Source organism: Callithrix jacchus, chromosome 19, assembly GCF_049354715.1.
Source record: "Callithrix jacchus isolate 240 chromosome 19, calJac240_pri, whole genome shotgun sequence".
NCBI lineage: Eukaryota > Metazoa > Chordata > Mammalia > Primates > Cebidae > Callithrix > Callithrix jacchus.
In genome coordinates, this window is record NC_133520.1 from 20,904,597 (window position 1) to 20,917,026 (window position 12,430).

Sequence of the window (12,430 nt, forward strand, 5' to 3'; positions counted from 1 at the left end):
GCTATTACGAAGATAATTATATAAACATAATTTATATAAGAAATAAAAATAGTAAATATGAAAAATGTATAATCCCTTAGTAATTAAAGAAATTCAAAACAAAATATCTCTCTCCTATCAAGGAAGCACAAAGAAACAAACAAAACTCAATAATATTAAAGTTGACTCATTGGTGGGAAAATAAATTAGTACACATTCTAGGGGGCAATTTGGCAATATTTATATAAATCCTTTAAAAATTATGTGGTTTTTTGACAAATAATACAAGTCATGAGAATTCATCTTCTGGAAATAGTTCAGCTGCAAGCACCACCTATAAAAGGGAATTTGGAAAGATACCTATGTCTAACCATGGGGTACTTATTAAATAAAACAATGTTATCTACTCAATGGACTACCATGCATCCGATAAAAAATACATGTCGAATGTTTTCACTGACCCAAAGTTAGTTAAATATTACACAGGAAAAAAGGTGACTTTTAAAAAATGCATTTATGATCCAATTTAGCTAGAATATATTTATTTCTATGTACAGCTATACACATACACATAGTAAAAGGACTAAAGACACTCCAAGGTGACAACAGAGGTGTGGTCTGGGTAACTGAGACTATGAGTGCGTTTTTAAAATTATGCCTTTATTTTTCTTTTCTGAGGTTGCTATAATAAAAATATACTGCTTAGGTAATAAGGAAAAACCATTAGGATTATTTCTTAAACTGAATAGGAAAAAAAAATTCCTGAGTGAACTTCACAGGGCTAACACAGGAGGAACAGGCAACACCCCGGCACCTGTGCTAAAGATCACCCACCTGCCTGAGGTGCCCGCTGTCCCTGCCCAGAGCAGATACCTCAGGACACAGACTCTTAACTCCCTCTGCCCCCCCGCCCCCCAGCTTCTTCAGAAAGCATACTTAGAGGGAAGGCAGAAAAAGTGACGTTTCAAGAATACGTACCATGTGACTTGAAGAATTTAAAAGGCAAAGATATTTAAACAGGGATGAATTACATACCCATGTACCCAAAGCAAAAAGCCAGGTTTTACACGGTTCCTAGTGGGGCCTAGGGAACACCAAACTACTGAGCCAAGACTAGAGCCAAACACAGAAAGGCCCCGAGAGTAAGGCATTTTCTATTGAATTAATCTCATTCCAGGGTCTATTTTCATGATTCTACTTTAACACTTACTGCATACAACTATGTATTAAAAAATAGTAAGAAAAACGTGATATAAAATACATCAAAATATACCACATAAACCCCAAAGGATTTTCCATGCATACCAATATTACAAATTAGAACATCTTAAGTCTTTCATTCTCCAGCTCTTTCAGACCGAAAGGCCAAACAAAGCCTCACTCAGAACAATATCCCTGGCGGCACTTCTGTCCCATGGCCTCAGGCGGTGTATCTCTTCTCTCCTTCATGTTTGGCCTTGTGGTACTTGAGATAGTCATTATAGAGCTCCTTAAAGATGTCTCTGACTCCCGGCTGCAGCGAGGCCCGCAGGAACTGGATGTCAGGCTCAGTGCAGAGGTCCAGGATGAGGTAAACGCCCTCCTGCAGCAGACTTTTCACAGCTGGATATAAGGTCACCTGGGGAAAAGGCAAACCTCTGTGAGAACAACTGGGGGCAGAGATCAAGCCCCACCTCCTGCCGACAATGTCTTGGGAAGCACTGACAAGTAATTTCAAACTGGTCTCCAACTTGAGAAAAGATTGACATTCACTTTAAAAATATAATTTTGTTGCTAAGTCAAATATTTAAATACATATATTTTTAAAGTTTGTGTTTTGGGGAAATAGAAGCTGACTCAAGCAAACACAAACCTGGAATAAAACTCCATGAAAGCGCAAGGGTGGCTTTGCTATTCAGTAAATGATGCTTATGTGTTTACCAGGAGCATTTTAAAAAGCTGGAGTCTTTACATTTAAAAACCTTCTGATAAGCTGCCTGCCCATTGTGTCAAATTCTTCTACACTGTCAATCACCTTGAAAGCTAAGCCAACCCTGTGGGACAATGACAACAACGTTCACTGTAAGACTATGACCCCATCTCAGCCCAGAGCAAGGCAGCAGGCAGGTTCCGAGGCTACCAAAACAGACCGCTGATAAGCCTACACTAGTAATTACATCACATCGTATCACCCAAGAGCAGAAATGATTCATGATTGCTATTTAACAGATTCTTTATTTTTGTCAAGAAAGCACAATATGCACTCAATTTCTAACAGCCCTGGAATGGCTGAACTGGTCCCTCGTGCCTAAAGCTGCCCTTCTCCCTCAAGTTCAGGGTTAACTAAAATCTGGAGCACAGGAGTGGGGGTGGCAGCCAACATATATCTGATGCTCCACCCAACTTCCAGAGAAGAGACCCAGACTAATATCAAAACAACCAAAATGGCTGAGGGAGCAGGTTCTCCTTGTGCTTACCACATCCATTCAGGTTTCAACTAAATGTGGGCTGAACAGAGTTTGAAACCCTAGTAACTGAAACTAAAAAGCGGTCGTAATGAAGAGTTCTGGGAACAGATGGTGGTGACGGCTGCACCGTATTAGAATGTATGTAATACTACTGAAAGGCACACATAAAACAGTTAAGCTGGTAAAATTCACCTTATACTATATGTATTCTACCATTACTTTTAAAAAGTAGAAAAAAACCAAAACACTGGTGTAGTACCAGCAGACAGGCCTGGAATTTGGCTGATCATTATTAATTACTACCCGGATAACCTGAAAGAGTCAATGCGTCTCTGCAAACAGTTTCTAATGAGGACATATTTATTAACGAGAAGAAGCGATTCACAAAGGCGACCACTGGGAAGTACACTCCTAAAGAGGCAATCTGTTTCTGTCTTTAAGATGATGCTATTCTTCAAAGTTATGATCCTTTTCATGTGACAGCTCAGAAATTTCTGACAAGTGATCATCTTAAATTTTACCATTTTATAGATGACAGGAACACTCAAGGACTGAAGACAGAATGGAATGTCTGTGAATTTTACAGCAAGGTAATCGGGAGGGAAAAAACAAAACAAAACAAAAAACAGACAAAAATACAAAGTCCTTTACCATACTGGCAGGGTGAGGGCTTTGTAAGGGGACTACTTGTTCATTCATTTAATTATCATTTACTAAATAAGTAATTCCACTTCCAAAGGTTAAAAAATGAGGCTCAGTGACCACCCCAAGGTCACACAGCTAATAACTGGCAGCACTGAGACTTGAACCCAGGCAGTCTGAGCCCAGAGCCCATGCTTTGAACCACTGCTTCACACAGTATCTTAGTAGTGAAAATGCAGCCAGTCAGCCTCCAGCAAAAGCTCTGAGGGTAGGAAGCAAGGCCAGCAGGTTTCAGACAACACAACCACTTTAAATCTTTAGGTTTCAGATTACTTATTGCTAAAACAAGAAAAAAAGTCGATTTCTACAACACTAAGATCTTTGGCCAACAAATGAAAACATCACTAAGTAGCTTTAAAAAAATCTTAGCTAGGATAAGCAGCACAAACTATTTATTCCAAGCTATCAATATGCAAATGGTCCCTGACTTAAGACAGTTCAACTTAACACTTCGACTTAATGTTTTTTGAATTTACAATGGATTTATCCAGATACAACTGCATCATTAAGTCAAGGAATATCTGGACTTAATCATGGTTCAGCTTATAATTTTTTCACTTTTACAATGGGTTTATCAAGTACTGAATGCATTTTGACTTAGGATATTTTGAACATAGTATGGTTTTATTGGGACACAGCCCCATCCTAAGTCGAGGAGCATCTGCAGAGGACATTGTAAATTTGGTCAAGGGGCAAAAAAGAAGACGAGAGTAACCATAATTTCCTGCATGTTTCCACAGGGACCCATTACTCCTTGGAGGAAAGATGAGCAGGCCTCTGCAGCTGCCCCTTCTCTTGACTAACACATCTCACCAGGTCGTCTTTCCTGACTACTGACAGGTCCCACCAGCAATACTCAACTCTGCAGAAGTACAAGGAAAATGCAAAGGAAATCTATTTAGCATTACATCTAGCATTTAATTAAACTTCAACACGCTGGTCTAGAAAGATTTATGGCTCTCTCAGTAGAAGCCTCTAATGCATATGGAATATTTTCTTCATTACTGAATTTAAAAACAAATGAAAGATAAAACGCAGACCGTGGTGCCAGTGGATTCTGGGAGGCTATGGCCCTAGATAATTCCCAAGGCCTATGGCTTCCAAGATTAAAAATAAAACTATAACTGATGAGCATAAATTACACATGAATAATGAGGCCAGGAAGCCAGAGACTTTTCATAAAGCAAATCTCAGAATAACAACTAGTGACTTAAGGGTTCAAATTACTGCTTCTCTTCTTGGACCTTAGTCAAGTGATATTACTATGTCTCATTTTCTTATTCAGTAAGACAGAAAATAATGCCAGCTTTTCTTTCATCAAAAGCTTACATATTAATGACTGATGTGCTCGGGAAATACCAAGATTCCATAAAAAAGGCTAAATAACTGCAAGGAAGTCAAACTACAAGCCCACACCTTGGTCACAGGACAAGTGGAAGAGGCGCTCTCAAGATCCACGGCTCTCACCAGGTGTGGGCCCCACACAGCCCTGCACTTGCATGGCCAGGCTGTCCCCAACCCCCACCCACAGGGCAGGCACTGCCGCCTGCCCAGGTGAGCAAGGCCAACGGGGTAGAAATTATTTAGTATTCTAGAGTTACCTAAAACAGGAGCAGGGATGAAAACTGATGCAGCTCCAGGTTTTCAGCCCGACTTCCCTGGAGAAATGCTGACACCTCTACCCTAACAAGTTTACTTTTATAGACAGATCGAACACAATATAAATGTCTATCAATACATACAGAAGACAGACAGAAGAATACACCACACTTTGCTCAACCCTGTCACAAACAATTCAAACCAAGATTTATAGAGCCTAGATTTACAAAGTTCTGTTGTGAACTTACTATGGCTCACACAGGGTCCTGTGGAATTTTGAAAATAGAACAACGACATTTCAATGCAAGACAACAGTTGAATGGCTGGGTAAGGTGGCTCACACCTGTAATCCTGGCACTTTGGGAAGCCAAGGCAGGTAGGTGGATTACCTGAGGCAAGGAGTTCAAGACCAGCCTGGTCAACATGGCAAAACCCTTTCTCTACTAAAAATACAAAAATCAGCCATGCATGGTGGTGGGTGCCTATAATCTCAGCTACTCGGGAGGCTGAGGCAGGAGAATTGCTTGAACCCAGAGGACGGAAGTTGCAGTGAGCCAAGATCATGCCACTTCACTCTGGCCTGGGTGAAAGAGCAAAACTCCATCTCAAAAAAAAAAAAAGGGTAACTGATGAATAATGAATTATTTGATTCAGAACACTGAATCAAAAAGTCAGATTAATTTGGACAAAGATATTTTTCCTTAATCTATCTGAACAACTACCTGTATTCCACTGTGTCATCTACTTTGAGTATCTGAAAGCAGCTGAGTCACATGAATGACAGTCCCCCAGAGTAAAGATAGATGAACTCTCTTGCAGTTGAGGGGACCCCGGAACCCTGAGATCTAGAATCCCTCTTTTTTTTTTTTTTTTTTTTTGAGACAAACTCTCACTCTGTTGCCAGGCTGGAGTGCAGTGGCATGATCTCAGCTCACTGCAACCTCCCTGGTAGAACCCCTCTTTCTAGTCTCCATTAAGCTTGGTCTTATGAGAGCTCCCGTTCTTGGATCTGGAGAATATTTCCTCTCCTTTTATATGACACAAAAAACTAATCAAAATAGACCCCAAGGTTTGCACTGGAGCAAGACAGATAATCGAGCCTTTTCTGTATACAAGGCACTGCTGAGCCTTCTGTATGTCATTTCATTTGGTCCTTACAAAAACCCTGTAGGAATGCTGCTAAATACCTTGAAATAGGACTCCAGAGACTGGGGAGGCTAAGGAAGGAGGAATGCCTGAGGCCAGGAGTTTGAGACCAGCCTGCACAACATAGAAAGACTTCATCTCTACAAAAATTTAAAAATTAGCAGGCTGTGGTAGTATGTGCATGTAGTCTTAGCTACTTGGAAGGCTGAGGCAGGAGGATCATTTGAGCCCAGGAGTTCGAACATATAGTATGCTATCATCACACTACTGCACTCCAGCCTGAATGGGCAAGCAAAACCCTGTCTAAAACATGTACACAGCAACAGAGAACTGTCTACACCCACAACATTGCTTGCCATTTTGGTTGAGAAACCCTGCTTAAAAACCATAAACAGAAGCACTTGGTGAAAGACATTGAACCCAATTTTACCTTCTGTACCTCCAACACGTACTGGGCCACCATAAATGGGGAAAACACAGTGAACTCTTCTGCTTGTGCGGCAATGTGGCTGTACATCCTTTCAACCAGGCGTGCACACTTCAGGACCATGGGCAGGTCATCTGTGCTTCCTACAGACAGCAAAGTGTTCCCCAACCAATTAGTTCAAAAACAGCTCATTTTAACTCTTCTATGTTATACTTTTAATATGGGTGAAAATTATCTCAAGTGTTACATGTTTTCCCAGACTCTTTAATTGGCTTATTTTGCAAACAGAATAAGGGAGAACAGATATGTTCAAACAGTTATCTACACAACAAAGGGATGAACACTTAAAAAACTCAAGTGTGGGTGGGTGTTTTTAAGAGTCTAACCAGAATAGTAATCAATATTTTTGAGATGAAATCTAGGATTCCTAAAAAAAGACGATTGAGTTCTACAAGAAAGGCATAAACTGGAAAAAAACTGATAATTATCCTAAGGGGAGAAAATCATTTACTGACATCATATGATTTAAAAAATGAGATACCCTGAATTATGTCTTTGCCTCCTTAAGTTTCAGAAATTGTTTCTGTATGTGCCTTTTATAGGTGGACAGATATAGGACTCAATTATCATTAGTAGACATTCATCTGTCTTCTTAGATTTACTTCTGATTCCTAGTTCTTCCCACCATATGGTGTCAGGATCATCCAGGGATTCTTAACAAACTCCTCCCAGGAATCCTAATTGCATGTGTGTCTCCACAGCTTGAGTTACAGCCCATGGGGAAGTTCTCTCTGCCATCATTCAGCATAATGGTAGGCACAGTTTTATTTATTCATTATTATTTTTTTGCTCTTGCTGCCCAGGCTGGAGTACAATCGTGCAATCTCAGCTCACTGCAACCTCTGCCTCCCAGGTTCAAGCGATTCTCCTGCTTCAGCCTCCTAACTGGGATTACAGATGCATGCCACCATGCCCACCTAATTTTTTTTTTTTTATATATTTTTAGTAGAGACAGGGTTTCACCATGTTGGCCAGGCTGGTCTCGAACTCCTGACCTCATGATCTGCCTGTCTTGGCCTCCAAAGTGCCAGGATTATAGGTGTGAGCCACCACGCCCAGCCTAGTAGGCACATTTTTATAAAACTCCAGAAAACACAAATGAATCCATAATGACAAAAAGCAGATGACTGACTGCGGCTGGGACCAGAGTGGAGACAAAAGTGCAAAGAAGCAAGAGGAATCTTTTGAGGATGATGGAATATATTCTATATTTTGATTGTGGGGATGGTTTCATACATACATAAAACCCATTAAATTGCATAGTTTGAACAGATGCAATTTGTTATGCATACATTGTACATAACTCAATAAAGATGATTTTTAGAATGCATGATACCTTTTTTAAAGACCCTGAATAAGCATACAAACATTTTTTATGGATGCAATTTTTCTAGATGAATGTAATTGTATAAAATTATGTCAATTGTTACCATTCATGTAGCACTTCATGTAGTATTTCAACAGACAATATACTCTGGTGATATGTTTTAATATCTCACATCAACTGTTCTCTTTTCAGACTGTTCAACATACACATGCTATCTGCAACACGAATACATGGCACTTGTCATGTCAGCCACCAATTTAATGTGTGCACATTAAAAAGAGCACATTGGATACCAAAAAGAGAGAATAAAAGTTAAAACTCTACTCAGTTAAGCCACGAATACATCTGAGAACCAGGTCTTAGCAGATAGTATGATGAAGCCACACTCACATGAACACAGCACAGAGTCCCAGAAGTGTGATGTGCTCCTGCACTTCCTCAAATACATGACAAAGGACACACCTGTGGCAGTGTGACCAAGCTGTACTCCACCCCTGCTGAGCAAGGCCCCAGCCTTCGGCCAGGCAGACATGACTGCAAGAACAGGGATTCTTTCTTGCTGAGCTCAGACATGACTGGAGAGGCCTTGACACAGAACTGCAGGCAGCCACCACCAAGTGGCTGAGGCTGGCACGGGAGGGGAAACTTGCTTACTACGGCTGCTCCTAAATCGATTCACAATATTAAGCTGACATGCTCTGTACTAGACAAAGGAAGAAGCGAAATATCTAACTGTGCCACTGACTGATCCCAAAACCAGGCAGAGGAATTGAAGCCTAGTGTTAATGATGCCCTTTCCCTTTCCCAAAAGTTGTCTGGTTAAAGGGCTATTGCTTAAGTCCACAAAACTGAACCACAATGGTAGGAGAGAAGTTGAGCACCACTCATGTATGTCTAGTTAGCCCAGAACTACTGTCACAGGGTCTTCTGACACCATCAAAGTTGAGTTATGGTCCCAGAACATCTGAGCTGATGCCTTAACCTACTGCTTAGCACATTAGACAGTAAAGGGCTGGTACATGCTATGCAAATTCAAAATACTGCAATATTAAACAGAAATAAGTGCAATTTTTTTTTTTTTCTGGAGATAGTCTCTCCCTCTGTTGCCCAAGCTTGGAGTGCAATGGCACGATCTTGGCTCACTGCAATCTCCACCTCCCAGGCTCAAGCGATTCTCCTGCTTCAACCTCCCAAGTAGCTGGGATTACAGGTGTCCACCACCACACCTGGCTAATTTTTGGATATTTAGTAGAGACAGGGTTTCACCATGTTGGCCAGGCTAGGTTTGAACTCCTGACCTCAGGTGATCCACCCACCTCAGCCTCTCACTGTGCTAGGATGACAGGCAGGAGCCATGGCACCTGGCCAGCAATTTTGAAAATAATGAAAGTCTCCCTCAAATTAGAAATTCAGCTGGAATCTACAAACTTCAAAGCTGAAAAATGAATTGTACACATAATATACTATAATGCTATTGCCATATGGCAGTTTGCATTTCCCTAGTAAACAAACACACCCTTGCCAAGCTGAGGCTGAGCAGTAGCAGAAGGACCTGATCCCTTTTATGAGATTGTTCTATACTTGCCTGCTCCTCTTCATCTCCCTTTTGAACTATTAGCTCCTTAAGGGCAGGAATGGGGTTGCAGTCATTTTTATATGCCCTTTATATGATATACATGCTCAGTAACTATTTCCTAAATCTGATTTTTTTCCCCCAGAAAAGGAACTATGTGAATAAGGAGATGCCTGATTCATCCAGTTTTACGTAGCATAAAATGTAACCATTTGAAATTTAAACATAGAAATTATTTTGAGAATTCATTTGATATCAATGTTTCTCTTAAACACAACTGAGTAGTTTTATTTTCAGTAACATGTGGCTAGCAGCAAAAACCCATGATAAATACGTTTGAAACTGTATCTGTTGTTACTTCAAATTACCTTTGTCTTTCTGCCGCCCTTCACGCATAACTGAAAACACCAATCTATTGAAAGAGTTCAAGAAAGAAGGGATAGCTTTCAGCATTACCTGTAATGACAGATAACAGAATTAAAAGTACACATGTGATGATTGAAGGCTTTCTACTTTAAAGGAGCTCATACTTATTTCTTTCTTAGCCTTGTCTATCGGGACACCCAAAACAGTTGTGTGTGCTCTGGGGTAGCCTCGTGCTTTGCCTGGGGGTGCTGGTATCACTGTTCACCCATCTTGTATTGGACTCTTTGACCCTTGTTTTAACTATCTGGGATACAGACCCCACACGGCATAGCTGCAGGAGTCTATGGGGCAATCCTGGCTTGGAATTTGCTGAGTCTATACCTTTCACTCTAAGCGGGTGCTAATCCAGTCTAGCAATGAGTAGAAATAAACAATAGGAACAGTACTAATCAATATAATCAAGTATCATTGGTACTAAAAAAAATAATTACATAAAACAAATGCACTTAAAATGGGGACCAAAGCCTCTCAATTAATAGTGGTGAAAAGGTCTGCTTGAAAACTTCATCTTGAAAAACGAGATTTCAGCTGGGCACAGTGGCTCATGCCTCTAATCCCAGCACTTTGGGAGGCAAAGGTAGGTGGATCACCTGAGGTCGGGAGTTCAAGACCAGCCTGGGCAACATGGTGAAACCTCATTTCTACTAAAATACAAAAATTAGCCAGGTATGCTGGTGGGTGTCTGTAATTCTAGCTACCCAGGAGGCCGGGGCATGAGAATTGCTTGCACCCAGGAGGCAGAGGTTGCAATGAGCCAAGACTGTACCACTGCACTCCAGCCTGGGCGACAGAGCGAGACTCCATCTCAAAAGAAAAAGAAAATGGGATTCCAATGACCAAACATGCTTCTTTTATACTCAATCACCTTTAGGTCTGAATCACAACCATACACTGTCACCAACAGAGCACCACACGTCACATGTGACTACATACATTTAAATTAACTAGAATTAAATCAAATTAAATATTCAGTTCCTAGTCATACTGGCCACATTTCAAGTGGTCAAGACACCGGTGGCCAGTGGTCACCATGCTGGACAATAGAGACACAGCACACGCCCACCACCGCTGAACACTGCTGGACAGCACTGCACCACGTATTAGAGTGAATAGAGAGGGAATCAAGTGTTGGGATTATTCTCTTTGGTATAATTCATCCAACAAAATTTTTGATAGCATAATACCACATTCTTCATGTCAAATTATTGACTTTTTGCAGCGTGTTCAGTAAGAGGTGATTTTTGCACAAGTATTACAGCATTTCATACAGTTCCCCAAGGACTCTCTCTCAATCCTTTGCTATAACACTGATGGAAAGCACACAAATCCTTTTGGAACCATCTGGGTTCATACTCTGGCCCCTTATGTGGTCTTCAACAAATAATCTAGCATTTTTCTATATGTGTGCTCCTCAGTTTCCTCATCTACAAAATGAGGATGATAGGTTGTCATGAGGATTAAATAAGGTAAGCCGCTGGGCGTGGTGGCTCACACCTGTAATCCCAGCACTTTGGGAGGCTGAGGTGGATGGATCACGAGGTCAAGAGATCAAGACCATCCTGGTCAACATGGTGAAACCTCGTCCCTACTAAAAATACAAAAAATTAGCTGGGCATGGTAGTGCGTGCCTGTAATCCCAGCTACTCAGGAGGCTGAAGCAGGAGAAATGCCTGAACCCAGGAGGCGGAGGTTGCAGTGAGCCGAGATCGTGCCACTGCACTCCAGCCTGCATAACAAGAGCAAAACTCCGTCTCAAAAAAAAAAAAAAAAAAAAGGTTCTACTGGGTATGTTGGCTGTGATGACTTCTTGCTATACCCTTTAGAGGCACCTAAGAGGATTCTAGCTGGATGTTTACATCAATGTGGGCCTACTATGCACACAGCTGACACTGATCGTGCATCAGGTTCCCTATCCAAACCCCAAGAGATGAGAGTGAGCTATGATTAATCACATCATTTTCACTGTAATGCCACATCACTATCCTTGTCAATTGTCTCCATTTATCAAACAATCTAATTCCACTAAATGGTCATTTGCTAATGATTTTGTGGAAGAATCAAGCTGCTTTCTAATACTATTTTCATCAACTTCATGAAATCTTGCACCTTTTGCAAGATCTGTAATTTCAGTTTGCAATTTATGTGCACTGCACATATACTGTACAGTCACATACAAATCCAGCATCAGTGGAGAGATTTCATAACAAAGACACTGACAAGATAAACAGGGCCAAAGGCAATTGTTAATGGGGGAAGGCTTTAGAGTTAGACCCAATTTCATGAGTGTTTAGCTTACCAGAGAATATTTTTCTTAAAAACTGTACTTCTACCCTTAGGACATCAAAACACTTAAAAATATCTGAATATGCATGAATATATGACACACAGCCATGCGCTGCAAAACAACACCCTGGTCAAAGGCACACTGCATAAACAACAGTGGTCCTAGAAGATTATAAGATTGTATTTTTAATGGAACTTTTCTCTGTTTAGATGCACAAATACTTACCATTGTGTTACAACTGCCTGCAGGATTCAGTACAGACATGTGCCATACAGGTTTGTACCCTAGAAGCAACAGGCTATACCCCATAGCCTAGGTGTGCAGGATGCTGTACCATCTGGGTTTGTGAAAGTATTATAGGATCAATGGTGTTTACACAACAAAAATGCCTAAGGACACATTTCTCAGAACAGGTCCCTGTCATTAAACGATGCATTACTGTCTTATTTATGAGTTCCTG

The 12,430-nt window shown here is 40.9% G+C and overlaps 1 protein-coding gene across 14 annotated transcripts in view; it reads right to left on the bottom strand.

Annotated features, from left to right (window-relative positions):
- Window positions 1–504: 504 nt before the first annotated feature.
- The window catches only part of URB2 (URB2 ribosome biogenesis homolog), a 35,098-nt gene continuing 23,172 nt past the window's right edge, over window positions 505–12,430 (bottom strand). For 6 of the 14 annotated variants that reach the window (XR_013529760.1, XR_013529759.1, XR_013529762.1 and 3 more), the window contains 3 exons: window positions 9,629–9,716; window positions 6,304–6,443; window positions 505–1,597 (listed from right to left, as the gene is read on the bottom strand). Coding sequence is in view for 6 of the 14 variants with exons in the window: in XM_002807717.6 (XP_002807763.3) it covers window positions 1,400–1,597; window positions 6,304–6,443; window positions 9,629–9,716 (426 nt within the window). In the remaining 8 variants the exon portion in view is untranslated. The remainder of the gene's footprint in view (window positions 1,598–6,303; window positions 6,444–9,628; window positions 9,717–12,430) is intronic. The other 8 variants (XM_035281365.3, XM_078356672.1, XR_013529758.1 and 5 more) reach the window with 7 other exon arrangements.